Consider the following 26,963-nt stretch of genomic DNA (forward strand, 5'->3'; position numbering starts at 1 on the left):
TCCAAGGTATTCATTTTCCAAATTATTTTAAACCACTAAAAATGATGGGAGAAAATTACATTTCCTTAATCAGGAAATCTTCATTCATCTATCATTCAGACAGTTTTATATTTTATACAATTGCCCACCCTTAAATATTTCAAAAAGGGGCATATATTTAGGAGTTTAGTCTCATACTGAGTTTAATTTCTTTTGTGGAAAATTATGCATCCACTTCTTCAATGACCAAATTCTTTTGTTTACTTTATCTCAGTTTTGACGTAGGATAGGAGGGGCTAAAAATTGTAAAGCCAAAGAAAATCTCAAAAATACTCATTAGAAATCATGTAAAGAATATTGATCATGAGTCATCAGCCCTTGCAAATAGGCTAATGATTCTATACAGTTCAATAAAATATACAATGCACAAATCAGTCTCCTGAACAGATTTACCTCTATTATGTAGCACTGCCTTTAAACATTGGCAATAGACCAGTCTGTCATTTCTCACAAGGCGCAACCAGATATCACAAATTGAAGAATACCAGGAGCTCTGGAATGTGCAGCATGCTTGATAAATGACTCACCAGCTCATTCCATTCATAGCACAAGGTATTTCAGTCATCTGCTGAATATAACAGCAATGCACAGGAATGCTGGATGCCCAGCTGAAAGAAACAGCCCTAAGTTCACTTTTTTGGTGAACTTCAGAAAGTAGGGAGGAAGATGAAGACACTCAATCAAAAATAAGTTTATTCGAGTTCATTACAAATCCCTTGCTGCAAACTAGCTTAGCAAGCGTTATGTATAGATCAGGCACATAAGGAGAACGATTAGACGATAATTTTATCATTAAATCAGGCAAATGTTTATCTGGAGTTGACTGCATATTTGAAGGTAAATCATGATAATTTAAAGGGTGTTTACCATAAGACCATAAGACATAGGAGTGGAAGTAAGGCAATTCGGCCCATCAAGTCCACTTCTCCATTCAAATCATGGCTGACGGGCATTTCAACTCCACTTCCCTGCACTCTTCCTGTAGCCCTTGATTCCTTCTGAGATCAAGAATTTGTCGATCTCTGCCTTGAAGGCATCCAACGTCCCGGCCTCCACTGCACTCCGTGGCAATGAATTCCACAAGCCCACCACTCTCTGGCTGAGGAAATGTTGTCTCATTTAAGTTTCAAATTTACCCCCTCTAATTTTAAGGCTGTGCCCACGGGTCCTAGTCTCCCTACCTAACGGAAACAACTTCCTAGCATCCACCCCTTCTAAACCATACATTGTCTTGTAAGTTTCTATTAGATCTCCCCTCAACCTTCTAAACTCTAATGAGTACAATCCCAGGATCCTTAGCTGTTCATCATACGCTAAACCTACCATTCCAGGGATCATCCGTGTGAATCTCCGCTGGACACGCTCCAGGGCTAGTATGTCCTTCCTGAGGTGTGGGGCCCAAAATTGGACACAGTATTCTAAATGGGGCCTAACTAGAGTTTTATAAAGCCTCAGAAGCACATCGCTGCTTTTATATTCCAACCCTCTTGAGATAAACGACAACATTACATTCGCTTTCTTAATCATGGACTCTACCTGCAAGTTAACTTTTAGAAAATCCTGGACCAACACCCCCAGATCCCTTTGTACTTCTGCTTTACGAATTTTCTCACCGTTTAGAAAATAGTCCATGCCTGTATTCTTTTTTCCAAAGTGCAAAACCTCACATTTACTCACATTGAACTTCATCAGCCATTTCCTGGACCACTCTCCTAAACTGTCTAAATCTTTCTGCAGCTTCCCCACCTCCTCAGTATTACCGGCCTGTCCACCTATCTTCGTATCGTCGGCAAACTTCGCCAGAATGCCCCCAGTCCCTTCATCCAGATCATTAATATACAAGGTGAACAGCTGCGGCCCCAACACTGAACCCTGTGGGACACTACTTGTCACTGGTTGCCATTCCAAAAAAGAGCCCTTTATCCCAACTCTCTGTCTTCTGTCAGACAGCCAATCCTCAATCCAAGCCAGTAGCTCACCTCGAACACCATGGGCCCTCACTTTGCTCAGCAGTCTCCCGTGAGGCACCGTATCAAAGGCCTTTTGGAAGTCTAGATAGATAACATCTATTGTGTTTCCCTGGTCTAACATACTTGTTACCTCTTCAAAGAATTCTAACAGGTTTGTCAGGCATGACCTCCCCTTACTAAATCCATGCTGACTTGTTCTAATCTGACCCTGCACTTCCAGGAATTTAGAAATCTCATCCTTGACAATGGATTCAAGAAATTTACCAACTACCGAGGTTAGGCTAATTGGCCTGTAATTTTCCATCTTTTGCCTTGATCCTTTCTTAAACAAGGGGGTTACAACAGCAATATACCAATCATCTGGGACTCTCCCTGACTCCAGAGACTTTTGAAAGATCACAACCAAAGCCTCTGCTATTTCCTCAGCCACCTCCCTCAAAACTCTAGGATGTAGCCCAACGACAAAGATGTAGCCCAACGACAAAATTCTTTGAAGTCATCAGTCAGACAGTTTCACCCCTTGGTAACTTAGTAATTTTATGGGAAAATTGGTAATCTGCCATCAGTTGGATTACTGGGTTAAACAATAAAGTAAATAGAGTAGTCAGTCAATAATAATGATTACTCGAAAGAGATTTAATCACCAAAATTCAATTGACCAAAGCTGTTTATTTAATTAGATGGAACAGAAGATTTGTTTTTAATATCAACGAACCTGACAGCACAGCAATATATAAATATATATATCTCTCCTTTATTTCAATAAGGGTTTCTACTCAATCAGCTCTTTTTCTATTAAATTCTATTTCTTACCTTCTGCTAGTGTGGCTCAAGAATAATATTTTCCTGAACCTAAATGCTTTCTTCTCAATATACAAATAGTTATCTAACAAACTGTTAGCACTGGTTGCTTGAAAGGAATAAATATTTGTTTATGTATTGTAGCTAGGACCAAAACAACTGGTTTGTGAGCATCAAAAATGCCAATATTCTTGTTTAATCAGCATTAATAACTGGCTAATCTTAGCTCTCAAATGAATTTAAGATAAGCATCTACATTAATATATGAATAAGTTTGTCTTATTTCCTGAGTTACTGAAGGTTTTTAAAAATTAATTAACAACATACAAACATTACAGATAAAGCTTGTATTTAGTACTCATCTCCAACTGCAAATGATGAGAAGATCCTCTACAGTGCTCTTTAGTTCTAGGATTTTGACTTAGTAACGGTATTATAGTTCCAAATCAGGACAGTGGCTGGCTAGGGAAAAGGTATAGCTGTTGACTGTCCATGTGCATGCTGCCTTTGTCCTTCCAGGTGGTAGAACGCACAGGCTTGGGAGCTATTAACACGAAAGCCTTGGTGAGAGTCTGCTGTGTATTTGTAAATAGTAAATATGGCAACAACTTGGTGCCAGTGATTGAGGGAGCGGTAGTTAAGGTGGTAAAAGCAGTATAGATCAAAATCATCATTCACTGCAGATGAATTTCTGGATCCCTGTCCTTGTTGTTGATGAATACTGGCTTTTGGTCTCCAAATTTAAATCTCATCTCTACATTGAAATCCCTTAATGGCCTTTATCCTCCCACTTCTGTAATATCCTTCAGCTTAGTAAATTGCTCTCAACCCGAGTCATTGTTCTCCTGGCTTACTGTGCATCACTTTATTCTTTTACCTCCCAGTAGTAGCTTCCATGCCTTCATCTTTATGTGATCCACACTCCGGCATTCCGTATCCAAACATCACTGACTTTGCAACTCCCTGGAAATGTTAAAACCCAACTCTTCAAACAAGCTTTTGGATCACCCTTCCAAAGCCTCCTGCTTTTGATTTGAGATGCATTCATTTGTGGTTACACCCTTACAAAACTGCTAGGGATATTTTTCTTCTTTAAAGGTGCCATCTACATACTAGCAGTTCTGCAGGAGTATTCTCTAAACATTGGCGACAATCAGTTTGCTTATTTTCTGCCTTGCCATAATATAGTCATACAGTAATAGAGTCATAGAGTATTACAGCATGGAAACAAGCCATTCAGCCCAAACTGGTCCATGCTGACTATGGTGGCCATTCAACTAGTTCCAATTGCCCGCATGTGATCTATATCTCTCTAAACCCTTCCTATCCATGTACTGATCCAGATGTTTTTTAAATGTTACTATTGTACCTGCCTCAAGACCTTCTCTGGCAACCCATTCCACATACGTACCACACTCAGCATCAAGACATTGCCCCTCAGGTCCTTTTTAAATCTATCCCCTCTCACCTTAAATCTCTGCCCTCTAGTTTTCAATTCCCAATCCCTAGGGAAAAAAGACTACATGCATTCATCCTATCTGACCCCTCATGATTTTATACACCTCAATAAGATCACTCCTCATTCTCCTACGTTCTAAGGAATAAAGTCCTATTCTGGCCAACCTCTCCCTATAACTCAGGCCTTCTAGTCCTGGGAACATTCTCGAAAATCATCTTTGCACACTTTCCAGTTTAACTTTCTTATAACAGGGTGTCCAAAACTGTACACAGTTCTCCAAGTGCAGCCTCACCAACAATTTATACAATTGTAACAAAACATCCCAATTCCTATACTCAATGGCTTGACAGATGAAGGCCAGCATGCTAAATGCCTTCTTCACCTCTCTTTCTACCTGTGTCTCTGTTTTCAACAAACTATATACTTGTACTCCTAGGTTCCTCTGTTCCACAACAGGCCTCCGTTTACTGTATAAGTACTACTTTGGTTTGACTTTCCAAAGTGCAATATCTCACACTTATCTGTATTGAATTCCATTTGCCAATCCTCAACCCATTTCCCCAATTGATCAAGATCCCTCTGTAATTTTTGATAACCTTCCATGCTATCGACGATACCTCCTAATTTTTTACTTCTGCAAACTTAGTAATCATACCTTGGACATTCATATCCAAATTATTTATGTAAATTACAAATTACAAAGGTCCCAGCACAAACCCTGTGGCACACCTCTAGTCACAGGCCTCCAGTCCGAGAAACAACATTTAACCATCACCTTCTGCTTCCGACCATCTAGACAATTTTGAGTCTAATTAGCTTGCTCTCCCTGGATCCCATGCAACCTAACCTTTATGATTAGCCTGCCGACGGGACCTTGTCAAAGGCCTTACTAAAGTCCATATAGACAACATCCACTGCCCTACCCTCATCTATCTACTTGGTTATCTCTTTGAAAAACTCTAAAAGATTTGTCAGACATGACTTACCACGCACAACTCCATGCTGACTATCCCTAATCAGACCTTAACTATCCAAATGTTGGTTGATCCTGTCCCTCAGTATCTTCTCCAATAACTTAGCTACCACTGTATCCAAGAATCCTATTTGTACAGGCTGAAGCACCAAAAGCCTTTTATTGAATTTGTAGACAGATCTTTTATCAAAATTTTTAATCAACCTGATAAGATATATCTGAGGCAGGTGGGACTTGAACCCATACCTTCTGGCCCTGAGGTACAGTCCTTAACACTGCTATTGCACCATGATCTTCCATGGGAGAAGTAATTATTTTAATCATGCTATCAGATGCGTTACACATCTTGAAAGCATGTTGGATTTGAACCCAGGCCCTCTGGTCAGAAGACAGAGGCCCTACCACAATATGACAAGACCCCTCCCTAAAGGACATGAGTGAACTCTTTAGGTTTTTAAGACAATTGATAGTGGTTCTATGGTCGCCATTAGGCTAGCTTTGAATTCCAGATTCATTTTTAATTCAAATTTTACCACCTGCCATGATGGTATTTTAACCCAGTTCCATTTGCTGTATAGCCCTTGCTCTCTCTAGATATCCTAATGGTACAAAAATCTAGCAATCTTGATCATAACATTTTTAGAAAAGAGTAGATTTCTTCAGTTGTTGGCAATATCTATCAAACAAGAATTATGCAGAAAAAGTGTTTTTTTCAACCAAGGAACAATGATGGAATTCATTATCACATGTTTTCCATCTTTAAAATGCTGCTTCAAAATTTTCTAATGTGATTGAACTTACCTTTACTGAATCTGAATTTGAGTTATTTTCACACATCAAAGTAAACCCACTAGCAAAGGAAATCAGGGTTTCCTGGATATGCACTGTGAATGCACCTTTATAGGAGCATAGCAACTACTGTACATAGGGAATGCAGTCAAAACTGCATGAATTTTTGACAGGAGATTTCCAAATACAGACTTTTATGGCCAGGAATGACTTCTTCAAGTGACATTTTACAGTTCTACACACAGCCACCAAAAACATGCTTTTAATTGCTTGAGATCATTCACAGATTCTTGGACACTCACTCATTTTATCCATTCAATGTTTCTGAAGAACAGACACAGTATTTGACAAGAAGACACTTCTTGTATCATTATCATGTGGGAAGAAGTACTACAGGGAGGTGCAAAACATTAATTAATGCAAGAAGCTTCATGACATGCTTTCATTGATGCCTCCTCACCTATAGCACAAAGTCTACCTTTGACTCCACAGCCTTACCACGCTCCTCCTGAAATAGAGGCATATTCCTTCAAATCATTTTCACTCTACACTATGCCAATTCACTAATGTGCATTTGTAGCTAATGCCACTGATCAGTGGGAGTAACTACACATGTTACCTATGAGCTAACCATGCACCTTTAGCTCCTCCTTTGGTTCTTTATTCGTTTATTTTGGATTACAGCTCTGTGAAGTTGCCTGGGATGTTTACAGTAATACGAGTGTTGCATGTATTTTTTAGCTCTGTGCAAGGAGATCACTGAGATTCCTAATCGGCATTCTAATGGTGAGAAGGATCAGGAAAATAAAGCAAGGAACTACTAGGCTTTCAGTACTGATCTGTGAATATTTCTTTTGGCTGTTTGTACAGGGGCAGCATCTTCCAGTTTCTCATCAGTTGATCACCTTTATGTTTCTGTCACAGAACATGTGGATAGACAGTTTGCCTATCTTTCTCATTGAAATGAGATTAATTAGCTGAATCTTGAATATTGTGTTAAAGGCTTAGTTAGGAAAAAAAAACAGGAGCTGATTTGACCCCATGGCTGCAAACGTACATGTACAGATGGACCACATATTTGCTAGGGATGTATAGCCCTGACTAGAATCAACTGCGCAGATTCAGGAAATCTGCATAAATCTCCTGTGGGTTATTGGTGGCCATATTTAATTCTTCAATAAAAGGAACGATGCTAATGTTACTCATTTTATTGGAACTTTAGGCTAAAGTGTCTTTTAGGATACACAGAAAAGGCAAGGAACTACGTTACACAAAAACTTTTGAAGAATCATTTTCACTTGCATTGCTTTCCTGGAAACTGGCAAAGTGGATTTTCCACAGTTCTAAACTAGTCTAATTTGAATCCCATTGAAATCAATTGAATGAAAGTCAGTAGTAGTTCTATGATCTGTTCAGTCACATTGCTGCCCTGGTGAAGACTACCCCTAGTGAGCTGCACTGCTAATGAAGGTGGTCAAGCAGACTTGATAGAGCAAAAAAATTTAAAGAACTGCGAATGCTGGAAATCAGAAACAAAAACAGAAATTGCTGAAAAAACTCTGTGGAGAAAAATCAGAGTTAAAATTTCAGAGACAGTAGGAACTGCAGATGCTGAAGAATCTGAGATAACAAGGTGTAGAGCTGGATGAACACAGCAGGCTAAGCAGCATCAGAGGTGCAGGAAGGCTGACATTTCGGGCCTAGACCCTCATTCAGAAGTGGTTTCTGAAGAAGCGTCAAGGCTGAAACGTCAGCCTTCCTGCTCCTCTGATGCTGCTTGGCCTGCTGTGTTCATCCAGCTCTATACCTTGTTAAAATCACAAGTCCAGTGACTCTTCTTCAGAATTGATGGTAGCTTGGAAAAGGTTGATATTTGTGCAGAAGATGGGGTGGAGGAGGCAGGACAGTAAACGATAGGTGATGATCAAGCCCAAACAGAAAAACAGTTTGAACAACAAAGGAGAAGTTAAAGGCCAGTCTGGGGGAATGAATAGTTGCTAATGGAGGCAATTAGTAGCTGACAATGAGTTGCATGTGGTAGCAGCCCATATGATGACACAGCCTGGTGTGCTGGGGTTGGGGTAAGGACATGGATTCAAGCCCTAAGATTGTTGAACTCGATATCAAATCCAGAACGTTGCAGAGTTCCAAAGTAGAAAATGAGGGGCTGTTCTTCGAGCTTGCACTGAATTTCACTGGAGCACTGCAGCAAGCCTGAGACAGAGATGTTGTGTAATTTCTGACCTTGCTCACTCCAGTCCAACACCGGCACCTCCTCATCAGATATGCTGGCCAGAGAACATGGCGATTGTGTTGAAATGGCAGGCAACCGGAAGCTCAGGGTTTTTTAGAATTAGAATTCCTACAGTGTGGAAACAGGACCTTCGACCCAACAAGTCCACACCGAACCTCAGAACATCCCACCCAGACCCATCCCCCTATAACTCACCTAATCTAAACCTCCCTGAACACTATGGGCAATTTTACATGGTCAATCCACCTTCCCTGCACATCTTTGGACTGTGGGAGAAAACTGGAGCACCCGGAGGAAACCCATGCAGACACGGAGAGAATATGCAAACTCCATACAGACAGTTGCCCAAGGCTGGAATTTTGCCGACAGGATGTAGGTGTTCTGCAAGGCAGTCACCTAGTCTGTGTTGCATTTTTCAGTGTACAAGAGACCACATTGTGAGCAGCGAGTGTAGTTGGCTAGACGGAATGAAATCAAGGTAAAGCACTGCTTCTCCTCAATGCTTCTGTTTCAAAATCTCATTCTGAAGTCTGAATACCTTCAGTGGTTTGTCATTTCACGTCTCTGTAACCCATTCTCGCCCACATTCCTCCAAGGCCTCTGTGTTCTTCTGATGTTTAGTGTAATGCACTTACTCTTTTCCAGAAGATTAACAACCATGTCTTTAGCACCCTAGGCTATAAGCAACATCTATTCCCTTCCCTACAAAACTTTGCAACTCTTCACCAATCTTCAATGTTTTGGGACCTACCTCTTTGACAATGTTCTTTCCTGATGTATCCTTCTTTGTGTTGGAGATATTTTTGTCTAATTACACCTCCTTGAAGGAACTTTGGATGTTTTTCTACATTTGACATATATAGAGAAGATTGTTGTAATAGGGTCGTTGCAAAAATTAGAGCTGCTCCAGTTTCTTGGACAATCAACTGCAAACTGAATTGATCACGGTTAAATCCTGTGTCTACACTCCACTTCACACATAGTTTTACAATTTTGAATATAATGACATGGGCTGCAAACTAGAGCAACAAATAAACAATTTCAAACTGGAATCAGAACAAAATATGGAGAAGGGAGAGGGCAAGAATTTATATATAGCTGTGAACTGTAGACTAAACTTAACTGCAAGTCAGTTCCGATGTAATTCAAATAATATAGGCAAAAACACAGACAGCAAATTCAAGCTCTATAACTGGAAGTATTGCTGTTTTTTAAACATAATATACTAATGCAAGTTGCCTGTATTACTGTATGTAAATATAGAAGTGCTCCTGAACTAATTTCTCATGTTTTAATAGTCTAGAATGGAAGTTCAATGGGTTCACAAGTATTTATGTAAAGTAGATATTGTACTGATTTTAAAAACATATTGGACAACACCAGCACTCCAATGATGATTGCTGACTGTGCATGCTCTCCACCTATTAACTCTGACTGCGCTTGTGTGTTTTTTTGTCTTTTTTTGTACTTTTTGTCAAACACATTTCAGCTGTTAATGTGTATAAATGCAAGTTTGTATATTACACTTGCAGCTAAAATTAAATAAAAATGGTGTCTTCTACTACCAATGCAGTCCGTGCCAGTCGAAGAATTGGGTTCATTTGCCACACTTGACAAGCATACAACATTTGATATCTGTAGACATATTGTACTTCCAAGGTAAGAAAAGCAGGTGACACTCTAAGCACTCAACAGTTCACCATTCGAGACTGAGCTTTTAGGTTACACAACCACGCATTTTGGACCTGTCTCATTTGACCTTGCTACTGCCTTTTTTGCCTATGAACTATCTAAAACATTCTTTTTTCATTATGGCTTCAGTTTCTTTGCCTTAATCTTTCTCTACCTCCAATTCATTTGTCCTCTTCAATTTGCAAATTGCTCCAAGATTTTCTTCGATGTGATGGCTACCCTATATAACAATGATACATAAGAAGTACTTGTTAAGCCATCTCAATTTTGTAAAAAATTGATCATTCTAATGTTTCAAGACTGAAAACATGGAAGGGAGGCTCTATGTGGTGGTTATGCAATACATATATGCAATTAAAAATCACAATTTCAACTCCTGGCAATGGTTTACAGCTTCTTAATATTTACTGGTAGGCTCCCAGTTGATCACTAGCCATTAAAAATTAACATCTCCAAGGAATCACAAACAAGGAACAATTCTCTCCCGCTCTACAACCTCCTCACAAGGGAAAATTTCATGTTGCAAAGGGAAGACAAAACAGAAAAAAAGCAAAATCAACCAACAGGGATCCTTTTTATTATTTTAATGCAGCTACGAATTTTAAAGCTGTTGCAGGAACTATATCATTATGAACCAAAGCAAAACTTTGCACTTGGACAGCAGTGCATGTGATCTTACGTACACTGATTAATCACTGCAATGGAATTCAGAACGGTTGCTAAGAAACATGTGACACAATTCAACAGACCTTCTCAAACTACTCTAACTCAGAGCTCAAACAGCATTAAGTTTCAATTTATAGGATCCCAACTGAACATGCAGCATGTGATTACAAAATGTGCAGCTGGATGAACTCAAGAGGCCAAGCACCATCTTAGGGGCACAAAAGCTGACATTTTGGGCCTAGATAGTATCAGAGATAATGGGAACTGCAGATGCTGGAGATTCCAAGATAATAAAATGTGAGGCTGGATGAACACAGCAGGCCAAGCAGCATCTCAGGAGCACAAAAGCTGACGTTTCGGGCCTAGACCCTTCATCAGAGAGGGGGATGGGGGGAGGGAACTGGAATAAATAGGGAGAGAGGGGGAGGCGGACCGACGATGGAGAGTAAAGAAGATAGGTGGAGAGGGTGTAGGTGGGGAGGTAGGGAGGGGATAGGTCAGTCCAGGGAAGACGGACAGGTCAAGGAGGTGGGATGAGGTTAGTAGGTAGCTGGGGGTGCGGCTTGGGGTGGGAGGAAGGGATGGGTGAGAGGAAGAACCGGTTAGGGAGGCAGAGACAGGTTGGACTGGTTTTGGGATGCAGTGGGTGGGGGGGAAGAGCTGGGCTGGTTGTGTGGTGCAGTGGGGGGAGGGGATGAACTGGGCTGGTTTAGGGATGCAGTGGGGGAAGGGGAGATTTTGAAACTGGTGAAGTCCACATTGATACCATATGGCTGCAGGGTTCCCAGGCGGAATATGAGTTGCTGTTCCTGCAAGCAGAGGTTCACCTGCACATCTGCCAATGTGGTATACTGCATCCACTGTACCCGGTGCGGCTTCCTCTACATTGGGGAAACCAAGCGGAGGCTTGGGGACCGCTTTGCAGAACACCTCCGCTCAGTTCGTAACAAACAACTGCACCTCCCAGTTGCAAACCATTTCCACTCCCCCTCCCATTCTCTTGATGACATGTCCATCATGGGCCTCCTGCACTGCCACAATGATGCCACCCGAAAGTTGCAGGAACAGCAACTCATATTCCGCCTGGGAACCCTGCAGCCATATGGTATCAATGTGGACTTCACCAGTTTCAAAATCTCCCCTTCCCCCACTGCATCCCTAAACCAGCCCAGTTCATCCCCTCCCCCCCACTGCACCACACAACCAGCCCAGCTCTTCCCCCCCACCCACTGCATCCCAAAACCAGTCCAACCTGTCTCTGCCTCCCTAACCGGTTCTTCCTCTCACCCATCCCTTCCTCCCACCCCAAGCCGCACCCCCAGCTACCTACTAACCTCATCCCACCTCCTTGACCTGTCCGTCTTCCCTGGACTGACCTATCCCCTCCCTACCTCCCCACCTACACCCTCTCCACCTATCTTCTTTACTCTCCATCGTCGGTCCGCCTCCCCCTCTCTCCCTATTTATTCCAGTTCCCTCCCCCCATCCCCCTCTCTGATGAAGGGTCTAGGCCCGAAACGTCAGCTTTTGTGCTCCTGAGATGCTGCTTGGCCTGCTGTGTTCATCCAGCCTCACATTTTATTATTTCGGGCCTAGACCCTTCATCAGAAAAGGGGGAGGGGGAGAGGATTCGGAAATAAATAGGGAGAGAGGGGGAGGCGGACTGAAGATGGATAGAGGAGAAGATAGGTGGAGAGGAGACAGACAAGTTAAAGAGGTGGGGATGGAGCCAGTAGAGGTGAGGGTAGGTGGGGAGGTAGGGAGGGGATAGGTCAGTCCGGGGAGGACGAACAGATCAAGGGGGCGGGATGAGGTTAGTAGGTAGGAAATGGGGGTGTGGCTTGAGGTGGGAGGAGGAGATAGGTGAGAGGAAGAACAGGTTAGGGAGGTGGGGGCGAGCTGGGCTGGTTTTGGGATGCAGTTAGGGGGAAGGGAGATTTTGAAGCTTGTGAAATCCACATTGAAACCGTTGGGCTGCAGGATTCCCAAGCGGAATATGAGTTGCTGTTCCTGCAACTTTTGGCTGGCATCATTGTGGCACTGCAGGAAGCCCAGGATGGACATGTCGTCTACGGAATGAGAGGGGGAGTTGAAATGGTTCACAACTGGGAGGTGCAGTTGTTTATTGTGAACCAAGCGTAGGTGTTCCGCAAAGTGGTCCTCAAGCCTCCGCTTGGTTTCCCTGATGAAGAGGAGGCCACACCGGGTACAACGGATGTAGTATACCACATTGGCAGATGTGCAGGTGAACATCTGCTTGATGTGGAAAGTCTTCTTGGGGCCTGGTATGGGGGTGAGGGAGGAGGTGTGGGGGCAGGTGTAGCACTTGCTTCGGTTGCAGGGAAAAGTGCTGGGTATGGTGGGGCTGGAGGGGAGTGTGGAGCGGACAATAGAGTCACAGAGAGAGATTAGATTCCCTACAGTGTGGAAACAGGCTTTTTGGTCCAACTGGTCCACACTGCCCCTTGAAGCATCCCACCCAGATCCATTCCCCTATAACCCACACACCCCTGAACACTACGGGGAATTTAGCATCGCCGATCCACTAAGCCTGCACATCTTTGGACTGTGGGAGGTAACCGGAGCACCGGGAGGAAGCCCATGCAGACACGGGGAGAATGTGCAAACTCCACACAGACAGTCGCCCGAGGCTGGAATCGAACCTGCGTCCCTGGCGCTGTGAGGCTGCAGTGCTAGCCACTGAGCCACCGTGCCGCCCCAGATAATGGGAACTGCAGATGCTGGAGAATCCGAGATAACAAAATGTGGAGCTGGATGAACACAACAGGGCAAGCAACATCTTAGGAGCACAAAAGCTGCCATTTCGGGCCCTCATCGATCTTGATCAGAAAACGGGGATGGGGAGAGGGTTCTAAACTAAATAGACAGAGAGGGGGAGGCGGATCGAATATGGATAGAGGAGAAGATAGGTAGAGAAGAGAGTATAGGTGGGGAGGAAGGGAGGGGATAGGTCAGTCCAGGGAGGACGGACAGGTTAAGGGGGTGGGATGAGGTTAGTAGGTAGGAAATGGAGGTGCGGCTTGAGGTGGGAGGAGGGGATAGGTGAGAGGAAGAACAGGTTAGGGAGGCGAGGACGAGCTGGGGTGGTTTTGGGATGCAGTGGGGGGAGGGGAGATGTTGAAGCTTACCAACCTCCGGATACAATGCATCATCCTCCAACACTTCCGCTATTTACAATCCGACCCCACAACCAAAGACATTTTTCCATCCCCACCCTTGTCTACCTTTCGGAGAGACCACTCTTGTCCAGTGCTCCACTGTCTGCTCCATGCAGCCCAATGGTATCAATGTGGATTTCTCAAGCTTCAAAATTTCCCCTCCCCCTAACTGCATCCCAAAACCACCCCAGCTCGTCCTCGCCTCTTCTAACCTGTTCTTCCTCTCACCTATCCCCTCCTCCCACCTCAAGCTGCACCCCCATTTCCTACCTACTAACCTCATCCCGCCCCCTTGACCTGTCCGTCCTCCTTGGACTGGCCTATCCCCTCCCTACCTCCCCACCTACACACACCTCTACTGGCTCCATCCCCACCTCTTTAACTTGTCTGTCTCTTCTCCACCTGTCTTTTCCTCTATCCATCTTCGATCCGCCTCTCCCTATTTATTCCAGAATCCTCACCCCATCCCCCTCTCTGATGAAGGGTCTAGGCCCGAAACGTGAGCTTTTGTGCTCCTGAGATGCTGTTTGGCCTGCTGTGTTCATCCAGTCCCACACTTTGTTATCTTGGATTCTCCAGCATCTGCAGTTCCCATTATCTCTGATGCAGCATGTGACTGTTCACTTTCAGTATAAAAACAATGTGTCTTGAATTTTTACTCCAGATGATAACAATTATTTCTTATTTTGTATGGAAGTGGAAACAAATCAGGCCACATTTTGTTTTCTGGTCTCAAAGATCTTTCAATGCCACTTGCCCAGGGAGTTAGTGATGGGAAACAAATGTCAATCTTGTCAGCAATATCCACACTCCACAAAAGAATGAACAAGCCACTTGGTAGTAAAGAGCTTGAGTGTTGTTGAAAAAGGAAACACACAATTGAAGGTACTCATCAGGATTGAGACAAGAATACCTAATTTTAAAGGGAACAATAATTTATACCGCATTTGAAACAGGGTGCTGACTGTTTGGCAAAGGCATAGCCATGGAAAACATACCTAGCACCAGATACCCGAAAGGTTTTGTTTAAACTCGAAAAAGACAAGTTGATGTTGATTGGTCAAAACTTTGCCGAGGAGAATGCAGCAGGGAACAGGTGTCCTCAAGTTTTTGACTAATTGAAATGGTGCAATGCCTCAACAAATTCCTTCTTACAGAATCCTATATGTGAACATATGTGGCTTCTAGCAAATTAGAGGATCCGTTACATCTGTTGGCTGGGCAGCTTGTTTGCAACGCAGAATGATGCTATCAGTACGGGTTCAGTTCCTTACTGACTGGGTTCACAATGAAGTCTCCACTTTCTAGGTTGGTGGTACACAAGTTAAACTAATCACTACTGTTTCTCTCTAAGATGACAGCAGCCTTTGGTCCACATTCATTTCAGATCAGTCAAATTGTGAGCCTCACTGATAGTCTTAAATAGGTGTTCCTGGCACACTTGGAGCTGACTTAAGTGTTGAAAATTTTGATAATAGTTTGGCCTTCTAGTGAATGTTTGATGGCAATTTTTTTTAAATTCACTTGCTGGTTGGGCCAACATTTATTGCACATCCCTAGCCGCCCTTGAGAAGGTGGCTTTCAGATGCCTTCTTGAACTGCTACAATCCATGTCATATAGTACAATGCCATTTGGGAGGGAGCTGCAGGATTTGGATACCATTGAGGCAATGCTTCGATCATTAACAGTTCACTTGCCAAAAATTAGCATTCTGTTTCTCATGCAGTATGAATAGTCATCTCCTTTTAAATTTCATATTTTTGCATCTGACCTGATAACTGCTACATAAAAGCTTCAACAGCAGGTATGTTTTCTCAGCAATGAAAAAGCAGACCTTGTGACAGAATATGTGTGTTCAGTATCTTGTGGAAAATGTACAATAAATTGTTTAAAGTAGAACTGCAGACAATTTTTGAAAGAGGCACTAAATCCTGATATGACTTTTACCAAAACCTTCCAGTTAAGTTCTTGTACAGCATTTTATGTTTCCCCTGTGCCATGCAGTGTTGCAAACTGAAACAAATGAGTAAACATCAAAAATGGATTCTAGTTTTCTGAACAATGAATATTTTTTATTACTTACTTTAAAGGTGGTTAATGTCCACCTTTTATTAAAACTAAGACACACATAAAACACAAAATCGAGAACAGAAGACCCTTATCATGCTAAGAAACGTGAGCAACTCACTGATAACCCTCATTTCAGATCAAAACATATGGTTTCATGTGTTAGAGATAGTAACAGCTACAGATGCTGGAGATAACACAGTGTGGAGCTGGAGGAGCACAGCAGGCCAGGCAGCATCAGAGGAGCAGGAAAGTTGACGTTTCAGGTCGGGACCCTTCTTCAGAAATGGGGGAGGGGGAAGACAGCTCTGAAATAGACAGTCAGAAGCTGGGAAACGTAGGTGGGGTGCAGATAGGCAGTGTTGGGGATTGGTCAGTGAGGTGGGAGGAGCGGATAGATAGGAGCGAACAGTCCCTCTTCCGCAGCTACACTGGCACTATTCCCCAGCTCTTCTTCCGCTACATCCATGAATGTATTGACGCTGCCTCGTGCTCCCATGAGGAGTTTGAACAGTTCATCAACTTTACTAACACCTTTCACCCCAACCTCAACTTCACCTGGTCCATCTGAGATACCTCTCTCTCCTTCCTGGGCCAGTCTGTCTCCATCTCTGTTGGCCGCCTCGAAACTGATATCTATCTCAAGCCAACCAAATCCCACAGCTACCTAGACCACCTCCTCTCACCCAACTTCCTGCAAGAATGTGATCCTCTACGCCCAATTACTCTGCTTCCACCACATCTGCTCCCAAGAGCGGGATTTCCACTCCTGAACATCCCAGATGCCCTCTTATTTCAAGGACTGCAACTTGCCCGCTTCAGTGGTCGAAAATGCTCTCAAATGCATCTCTTGCATTTCCTGCACCTCGCCCTCATATCCCTTCCCCGCAACAAAAAGACAGAATCCCCTTGTTCTCACGTACAACCCCACTAACCTCCAGATTCAACATTTCATTCTCCACCACTTCCGCCAACAGCAATCTGACCCCACAGCCAAAGATATATTTCCCTCCCCACCCCTAACTGCCTTCCACAGGGACCACTCTCTTGATGACTCCCTCATCTGCTCCATACTCCCCACTAGCCCCATCATCACCACACCTTTCTCTGCAACCACAGGAAGTGCCATAACTGACCCTCACCTCCATCCAAGGAACCAAACAACCCTTCACATCAGACAGAGTTTTACCTGCACATCCATCAATGTGGTCTACTGCATCCACTGTTCCCAATGTGGCCTCCCGTACATTGGTGAGACCAAGCGCCGGCTGCTTTGTAGAGCACCTGTGCTCTGTTCGCGACAAATGATGACAACTTCCAGTCGCCAACCATTTCAATTCCCCCTCCAACTCCCTGGATGACTGTCCATCCTGGGCCTCGTCCAGTGTCACAATGATGCCACCCGGAAACGAGAGGAGTAGCACCTCATAATCTGCCTTGGGAACCTACTGTCCAATGGTCTCAATGTGGACTTTACTAGTTTCAAAATTTCCCCAACCCCATGGCCTCATCCCATGACCAAACCTCCCTCTCATACCTATGATCAGAGATAATGGGAACTGCAGATCCTGGAGAATCCGAGATAACAAAGTGTGAAGCTGGATGAACACGGCAGGCCAAGCAGCATCTCAGGAGCACAAAAGCTGATGTTTTGGGCCTAGACCCTTCATCAGAGAGGGGGATGGGGAGAGGATTCTGAAATAAATAGGGAGAGTGGGGGAGGCGGACCGAAGAGGAGAAGATAGGTGGAGAGGAGAGTATAGGTGGGGAGGTAGGGAGGGGATAGGTCAGTCCGGGGAGGACGCACAAGTCAAGGAGGCGGGATGAGGTTAGTAGGTGGGAAATGGAGGTGCGGCTTGAGGTGGGAGGAAGGGATAAGTGAGAGGAAGAGCAGGTTAGGGAGGGGGGGATGAGCTGGGCTGGTTTTGGGATGCAGTGGGGGGAGGGGACGAGCTGGGCTGGTTTTGGGATGCGGTGGGGGAAGGGGAGATTTTGAAGCTTGTGAAGTCCACATTGATACCATTGGGCTGCAGGGTTCCCAGGCGGAATATGAGTTGCTAAGATAACAAAGTGTGAAGCTGGATGAACACAGCAGGCCAAGCAGCATCTCAGGAGCACAAAAGCTGACGTTTCAGGCCTAGACCCTTCATCCTGCAACCTTCGGGTGGCATCATTGTGGCAATGCAGGAGGCCCGGATGGTTTTGTTGTCTAAGGAATAGGAGGGGGAGTTAAAATGGTTCACCACTGGGAGGTGCAGTTTTTTATTGTGAACCAAGTGGAGGTGTTCTGCAAAGCGGTTCCCAAGCCTCCGCTTGGTTTCCCCAATGTAGAGGGAGCCACAACGGGTATAGTGGATACAGTATACCACATTGGCAGATGTGCAGGTGAACATCTGCTTGATATGGAAAGTCATCTTGGGGCCTGGGATGCGGGTGAGGGAGGAGGTATGGGGACAAGTGTAGCATTTCCTGCGGTTGCAGGGGAAGGTGCCGGGTGTGGTGGGGTTGGAAGGGAGTGTGTAGCGGACAAGGGAGTCCCGGAGAGAGTGGTGTCTCGGAAGGCAGGCAAGGGTGGGGATGGAAAAATGTCTTGGGTGGTGGGGTTGGACTGTTGATGGCGGAAGTGTCAGAGGATGATGCGTTGTATCCGGAGGTTGGTGGTGTGGTATCTGAGGACTACGGGGATGGTAATGAGAGATGATATAAGTTCTATGGAGAATAAGGCTGAATTCATTTCGGTGGAAATTAGAAATTCTAAGAAGAAAAAGTTACTGATAGATGTAGTCTATAGGCCACCAAATAATAACATCACATTTGGATGGGCAATAAACAAAGAAATAACTAATGCCTATAAAAATGGTTGGGGAAGTATCGTTAGGGATTTTAATCTACATGTCGATTGGTTGAACCAGGTCAGTCAAGGCAGTCTTGAACAGGAGTTCATTGAATGTATCTGCGATAGCTTTCTTGAACAGTATGTAATGGAACCAACGAGGGAGGAAGCTATCCTAGATCTGGTCCTATGTAACAAAACAGGGATAATTAATGATCTTATAGTTAGCAATCCTCTTGAAAGGAGCAATCACAGTCTGGTTGAATTTAGAATACAGATGGAAAGTGAGAAGATAAAATCCAATACCGGGGGTCCTGTGCTTAAACAAAGGAGATGACAATAGGACAAGGGAGGAGTTTCTAAAGTAGTCTGGAAGCAAAGACTTAATGTGGGACAGTTGAGGAACATTGGAGGACTTTCAAAACAATTTTTCAAAGTGCTCAGCAAAAGTATACACCAGTGAAAAGGAAGGACCGTAGGAAAAGGGGTAATCAGCCATAGATGTCGAAGGAAATAAGGGAGGCTATCAAATTGAAAGATAAGGCATACAATGTGACAAAGACCAGACGGAAATTTAAAAATTGGGAAAACTTTACAGGTCAACAGAAAGCCACAATCAAAGGGTTATAAAGAAAAGTGAGATAAGGTTTTGGAGTAGATTTGTAGCTTGGGTTGCGGGTGTTGAGGTTGTTTGGCTCACCGAGCTGGTTTGTTGTTTTGCAGACATTTTGTTACGGTGTTTGGTAACATCCTCAGTGCAGCCTCTGATGAAGCGTCGGTGTGTTTTCCCAACTAGTTTATAAACTCTGGGGTCTGCTGAGATGGATTGCCTCACTTCCGGTTTCCTTCATACTGGAATGTATATGGGGTGGTGTTCAATGTGTTTATTAATAGCATGCTTCGTGGAGTTGCCATCCTTCCAGGAATTCTCGCCGACGAGAACACATACCGGTCAGTACAGGCTGACTCGACACCACAACCAGGTAACAAAATCCTCTACATGCTACAAAGACTTAAACAAACAGGACAGATCAACAAAACAGACTTCTTAAAAATGAAACCTGAAGGAACCAACATACCCCGAATCTACGGCCTCCCTAAAGTGCACAAGCTGGAAGTCCCCCTCAGATCCATGGTCTCCCTACCAGGCACTCCATCGCACAGATTAGCCAAAGAACTAAAAACACTCTGGAACCTAGTCAACAATTCACCCCACTCAATCCACTCAGCCCAAGACTTCCTTAACTCCATCAAAGACATAAAGATAGAGGATGAAGAGATCGTGATATCGTTTGGTGTCACTGCCCTGTTCACATCAATAGACATACCACTAGCAAGAGAAACAATGACAACACTACTTGAATAAGAACAAGACTCCAGTTAGACCATCTCCGGGGACAATATCCTCAAACTATTAGACCTATGCCTGACCACCCACTTCACCCTCAACGGCCAAACATACAAGCAAATCAATGGGATACCCATGGGGTCACCTATCTCCGGACTCATAGTAGAAGCAGTGATGCAAAGACCGGAAAGGACTGCCCTTCTGCAAATCCAATGTAAACTGTGGATGTGCTATGAGGGCGACACCTTTGTCATCATTAAATGGGCCAAATTAGAAAAGGCACACAAACCTATAAACAACACCCTCACCGGAATAAAATTCACCAGAGAGGAGGAGAAGAACAAACTGCTCTCACTCCAGAATGTCATGGTAGACCACAAGACAAATGGGGAACTGAAAATGAAAGTACACCAAAAAGCCCCACACACAGACCAGGTACTGAACTTCAACAGTAACCATCCCAGCAAACACAAACGAAGCTGCGTGCGAACGCTATTTACAAGGGCAACAGCACACTGCAGCAACACGGAACTGTGCCAAGATGAAGAAGAATACCTCTTCCTAGTGTTCAAGGATAATGGATATCCAAAGAACTGGGTCAGAAGATGCCTGCAAGAACAGTATCAGAAAGACTCCACTCGCCCCGACACACTCATCACACTACCCTACATCGGGAACACATGGAACTCACCACAAGACTCCTATGACCGCTGGGCATCAGAGTGGCACACAAACACATGTCAACTCTACGAAAACTGCTCACTCGAACTAAAGACCCCCTCCCCTCCACGGACAGGACCAATGTCATCTGCAAAATCACCTGCAAGACTGCGAGAAACATTACATCTTTCAAACAGGAAGGAAACTAACAACAAGAGTACATGAACACCACCTGGCTACAAAAAGGCACGACCAAAACTCACTCATCTCAATCCATGTGGCCAAGGAGAACCACAACTTCGAATGGGACAACACCAAGATCCTGGGACAGGCTAGGCAGAGGCAAGCACAAGAATTCCTGGAAGCATGCCACTCCTCGAAGCATGTTATCAATAAACACATTCAACTCAACCCCACATACATTCTACTACAAAGAAAAACCGGAAGTGAGGCAATCCATCTCAAAGGACCCCAGAGTTTAAAAACCAGACGGAAAAACACACCGACGCTTCATCAGAGGCTGCATTGAGGATGTTACCAAGCATGGTAAAGAAACGTCTGCAAAACAACCAACCAACTCAGCGAGCCAAACAACCTTGAAAAGTAAGATAGATTATGAGACTAAACGAGCTCAGAACATAAAGACAGGTAGCAAAAATTTTTGTAATTACGTAAAATGAGAGAGTGGCTAAGGTAAACACTGGTCCTTTAGAGGATGAGAAGGGGGATTTAATAATAGGAAATGAGGAAACAGCTGAAGCATTGAATAGGTACATTTTGTCAGTCTTCACAGTGGAGGACACACATAACTTGCTAGCAATTGAGACAAAGAGACTAAGGTCGGTAAGGACTTAAGCATGATCTTTATCACAAAAGAGGTAATGTTGGGCAAGCTAATGGAGCTAAAGGTACAGAAGTCTCCTGGCTCTGACAGAATGCATCCCAGGGTACTAAAACAGGTGGCAGGAGTAATATCAAATGCAATCATGGTCATTTTCCAAAATTCTCTGGACTCTGAGGCAGTTCCAACAGATTGGAAAACAGCGAATGTGACATCATTGTTCAGAAAAGGGGGTGGGCAAAAGGTGGGGAATTGTACTCTGGTTTGCTTAACTTCTGTAGTGGGGATAAAGCTTGACTCAATTATCAAGGAAGAAATTGCAGCACATCTAGATAGAAATTGCCACATTGGTCGGACGCAGCATAGGTTCATGAAAGGCAGGTCATACTTGACTAATCTGCTGGAATTCTATGAAGCCATTAGAAGAGGACCCAGTTGATGTGGTGTATCTGGATTTCCAGAAGGCATTTGACAAGGTGCCGCACAAAAGGCTGCTGCGTAAAATAAAGGTGCACAGCATTACAGGCAACATATTAGCCTGGATCGAGGATTGGTTAACTAACAGGAAACAAAGAGTGGGGATAAATGAATTCTTTTCTGGTGACGAACAGTGACTAGTGGTGTTCCTCAGGGATCAGAGTGTTGGGGTTAGGGTTAGGGCAATTATTTATAATTTGCATAAGATGATTTAGAGTTGGGGACCGCATGTAGTGTGTCAAAGTTTAGTGGATGACACTAAGATGAGTGGTAGAGCAAAGTGTGCAGAGGACTCGGGATATAGCTGGTTTAAGTGAGTGGGCGAAGGTCTGGCAGATGGAATTCAATGTTGATAAATGTGAAGTCATTCATTTTGGTAGGAATAACAGTAAAAAGGGACCATTATTTGAACAGTACAAAATTGCGGCATGCACCTGTGCAGAGGGATCTGGGCGCCCTTGTGCAGGAATTGCTGAAGGTTGGTTTGCAGTACAACAGGTAATTAAGAAGGCAAGTGTAATTTTGTCCTTCATTTCTAGAGGGATTGAGTTTAAAAGCAGGGAGGTTGTGAAGAAGGGTCCCAACCTGAAACGACAACTTTCTTGCTCCTGATGCTGCCTGGCCTGCTGTGTTCCTCCAGCTCCACATTGTGTTGTCTCTGACTGCAGCATCTGCACTTCTTGCTATCTCTGAAGTTATGTTGCACCTATATAGGCAGCTGGTGAGGCCACACCTGGAGTACTGTGTGCAGTTTTGGTCTCCTTACGAGAAAAAGTGTATACTGGCACTGGAGGGGGTGCAAAGAAGATTCACTACGTTGATTCCATAGTTGAGAGTGTTGGCTTATGAGGAGAGGCTCTCATTGGGATTATATCCATTGGAATTTAGAGGAACGAGGTAGGATCTTTTAGAAACAAATAAAATTATGAAGGGAGTAGACAAGATAGAAGCAAGGAGATTGTTTCCACTGGTGGGTGAAACCTAAACAAGAGGGCATAGCCTCAAAATTAGGGACTCCAGATTTAGGACTGAATTGAGGAGGAACTCCTTCACCCAAAGGGCTGTGAATCTATGGAATTCCCTGCCCAGTGAGGTAGTTGAGGCTTCCTCTGTGAATGTTTTTAAAGATAAGATTGATAATTTTTAGAATAGTAAAGGAATTAAAGGTTATGGTGAAGGCGTAACAAAATGGAACTGAGGCCTTGAAAAGATCAACCATGATCTTATTGAAATGGTGGAGCATGCTTGAATGGCCAAACTCCTGTTTTTTGTGGCATGAAGCAAGTAACAGTCAAGGAGTGTTTTTATGATAGGACACCCGAGTCCTGTATGGATCAACAGTAAACAATTTAGACTTGAAAATAAGAGCAAGTTCATAAATAATACAAAAACTGATGGGGAATAAACAGTGAGGGGGATAGCCTTCATTTAATGTACTATTTAGATGGCCTAATTAGATGGGCTGCGATGGCAACTGGACTTCAATCCTGATAAGTGACAGATGGTGCACATGGGCAGGATGAACAAGCCAAGGAAATTCATGGACTGTAGAACTCTGGGAAGCTGAGGATCAGACAGAATGTCTGTCCAAGAGTCCCTTAACGTACCAGGACAGGTGGAGAAAGCGGTTAAGACACATAGAGTACTCGCTTATTGGCCAAAGCAGAGAGTTTAGGAGCAGGAAGGTTATTCTGAAACTATAAATAAAGTTGAGCCATAGCTAAAAATCCACATAAGAGGATGTTGATGTCACCGGTTCTATCTGGAAAAGTGTGGTGGCCATTTTGACGTTATTGGTAGTCACTCCAATCTTTTACTTGAATACATAGCATAATGGTCAGTGCTGTCTTGTTCCTCCCAAAAATCAAATAAAGATTCAAAGAAATACCTGCCCAAGCCACTGTGATGTCCAAGAAAGCCAAAACAGGTGGGAACTTTACAGGGTCTAGTTTCCTCAGAAAATTGCATTCTGCCTGAAATTTGCAGGTTAAAAAATTCTGACCCAAGGAATTTCAGGTCCTCAGCTTGCATTAAAAAAAATGAATCTGCCTTTTACTTCATATTCAAAAAGAATGACATAATGCTGTAGAATTGTGTTCTATTCTGATACAAGTTGTTAGAAGTAAGTAGGTACAGGTATTTAAATGAGAATTCTTCAGGTTGTAAAATGCATGACATTGTAAATGCTTTCACATAAATTTCTTTTGATCAGTGCTTCTAGAGAAATAATAAACAAGAAATATTCATTGACATGTTTATGATGGGGTACACATCATAGCCAGAAGAATTCTCACATTTAATTAGAGTATACCTGATGAAAACTGTGTTATGGTCTGTTAAGGAGACGAGCAACTTCAAGGCATATAGTGGCACTGGATCAGGTTCCATCAAAATCTGGTCATATCTGAAATTTTTAAAAAAGTCATAAGCATCAAGGAAATCAGCACATTCATCCTTCTACCCTTCCTATTTGCTGAAATATAGCTGCTTTTAAAAAATTGAATGGACAGAAGTCCTCCTCGGAGGCAAAGTGTAAATTACAGATTGCTGTATTTCTTACAGGCAATGAGTCCGTGGTCTAATATATTCCTGTAAATAAGTTTGTCATTGTATTATGAAGGACAAAGCAATCCCAATCATGTTACTGGTCTTGCATGCTGATTGGGACATGGAAGAGGTCTAAAACTGGTTTCCTATTCATAAATAAAGCCAGTACTTCTCCACAGGAGCAAAGAAATTGCTCATGAGGATAATGTGTCAGCCTGATGATACAAGCAGGCCTCCTGAATGTGTTGTTTTCATACGTACTAGAATTCAAGGGTACAACTTGCAACACTGGATGCTGGGAGCTTGTAAGGTCCAATTATGTTGGTACATTTTTTCCACTATTTTCTCTGCTTCTATTTGAAATGGCCATGGGAGTAGGACGGGGTCATGGGTTGGCATGAGTTGGCACTGATGGAACATGAGAAGTCAGTAGTGGGATGAAAATGTGAAAGATGAGGGCCAGGGGACTTAATATTTAACAAAACAACTTAGGTTAAGTCCCAGAGAACAAAAGAGGGCCTCTTAACCAGCCTAAGTTGGCAATGTTATCAGTGGCCATTTCAGATCCATGTCCATAAGTAAGTAATCTGACTACATTCTATACCCGCTCCCCTGAAGCAAAGATCCTACTATTCAGGTGAATTGCTTTTGAGGTGGGAGCAGTGAGCTGAGAAATATTCCCACTTCCATTAAGCAAATCAGGAACATCCCAGACTTCGGTTTTCTAGCTTAGAAACTAAAATGGCGCCAATGCAGCCAAATCTGTTGATATTCATTTTGGCTTGAGGGGTATAATTTTGATCTTTTGGTCCAATCATGTGATGATCACAACATTTCCTTAAACAGTGATTTCCCAATTCATAATGGAAAAGTTGCACAGCCCATCAACAAGTTAAAAACTGCACCTCCCACTGTTTTCATTCGAACCAGTCTGATAAAACAAATTTCTCTATAATAAACGCCAGCAAACCAACACAACAGAAAGAAAGATTATCAGTACATACATATATCCCACTAAAAAGACAGGTGAAGTGAGTTAATAATATTCTTTTGTTGAGAAAAAGAATATTTGAAACAAAAAGCACTGCCTTTAAGCCGTTCTCTTCACTGTTTTAAAGCAAAAGGCATAGGAATTTGAAACTTCCATTTCATAGCTTGAGTCTTCTATGATTCTAAAATACAGCATTTAAAGGTAACAGTTTTTAAAATAACTTCAACCTATGGACATTTCACATAATTAGACAAGATAAATTCCAAAATGATGTATTAACTTACTGAGGGAGCAGTGATTCCTGGATGAGGGTCAGTAATTTGGTGTTGGTAGAAAGATTCTCCCCTTTCTCTCCTAACACAGCCTCATGGTTTGCCACAAGAGATGTGGTTTCTGACAGTAACCGCAGGCTGAAGATCCGCCACTCCACTTAAAAGACGTGCATAAACAGGAAGGGGTTAACACAGTTCCAGAGAAAAAGAAAAACAAAAGGCAAAATTGATGAAAATTTTAATCACTATTGTGCTTCTTCTTTTCTGGCAAATGCTTACCATTCTGACTAAGCACCAGGGAAACCAAGGGTGGAAGAATGCAGTCAACAATCTGAAAACCAGAAACAAGCAAAGATTAAAGGAAAACATGTGATGCTTTAGACAATTTTAACTCAAAAGCAGCACTTACTAAAATGCAGTATATTACACACATTTGTATTTTCTTTGATGTATCCTTTTTGGCCACCATTTGTTCTTCTCCTTGAAGGGGCTGCCTCTTGCAGTGATATGACTTCACAAAAACATGGCACTTTCACCCAGGTGGTCACGCTTACAGCCTATGTAATGAGCATCAGAAGTAACTGTCTGGGAAAAGCGCATCATTCCTGAGCACAGTCCTGATTTCCTCAGATAGTCTCACGCTCATTTTTAACTGGAGTACAATTAGAAATGGATGACATTCCAACATGCCTACCGGGCAGAAGATTGAGTGTTATAACTCAAACACCTGTTCTAGGTACATCCCTATTTCTGTTACCATAAATTTTGATGGAGCATCAATTTTACACATGGATGACATGGTTTAAAGCTATCTTCTATTTTCTCATTTGGAGCAGTGAAGTACTTCCAAGCAGACAAAAGTGCCACGCTGTCAACATGGTTGCAAATTCTTATCATGCTGTTTAATATGTACTTTCTTTGTTGTTGTCAATTTTCTGTCAGCAAGATCAATACCAAATAAAGTACTAGAATAGCTCAGATTCACAGGAATGTTTCACAACCTTGACAGCACTGATCAGCTTTATATTATGATTTAATCTGTAAAACACGTTGCAAATACAATAATTAGCATAAACAACATTGTTGACTTGATGAAGAAAAAAT

At 43.1% G+C, this 26,963-nt stretch overlaps 1 protein-coding gene across 3 annotated transcripts in view; it reads right to left on the minus strand.

Annotated features, from left to right (window-relative positions):
• ulk4 (unc-51 like kinase 4) overlaps positions 1-26,963 on the minus strand; it is a 416,752-nt gene that overhangs the window by 159,342 nt on the left and 230,447 nt on the right. For all 3 annotated transcript variants that reach the window (XM_059652139.1, XM_048563177.2, XM_059652146.1), the window contains 3 exons: positions 26,139-26,190; positions 25,872-26,016; positions 24,361-24,453 (listed from right to left, as the gene is read on the minus strand). In XM_059652139.1, the coding sequence (XP_059508122.1) occupies positions 24,361-24,453; positions 25,872-26,016; positions 26,139-26,190 (290 nt within the window). The remainder of the gene's footprint in view (positions 1-24,360; positions 24,454-25,871; positions 26,017-26,138; positions 26,191-26,963) is intronic.

This window comes from Stegostoma tigrinum, chromosome 2 (assembly GCF_030684315.1).
Source record: "Stegostoma tigrinum isolate sSteTig4 chromosome 2, sSteTig4.hap1, whole genome shotgun sequence".
Lineage (NCBI taxonomy): Eukaryota > Metazoa > Chordata > Chondrichthyes > Orectolobiformes > Stegostomatidae > Stegostoma > Stegostoma tigrinum.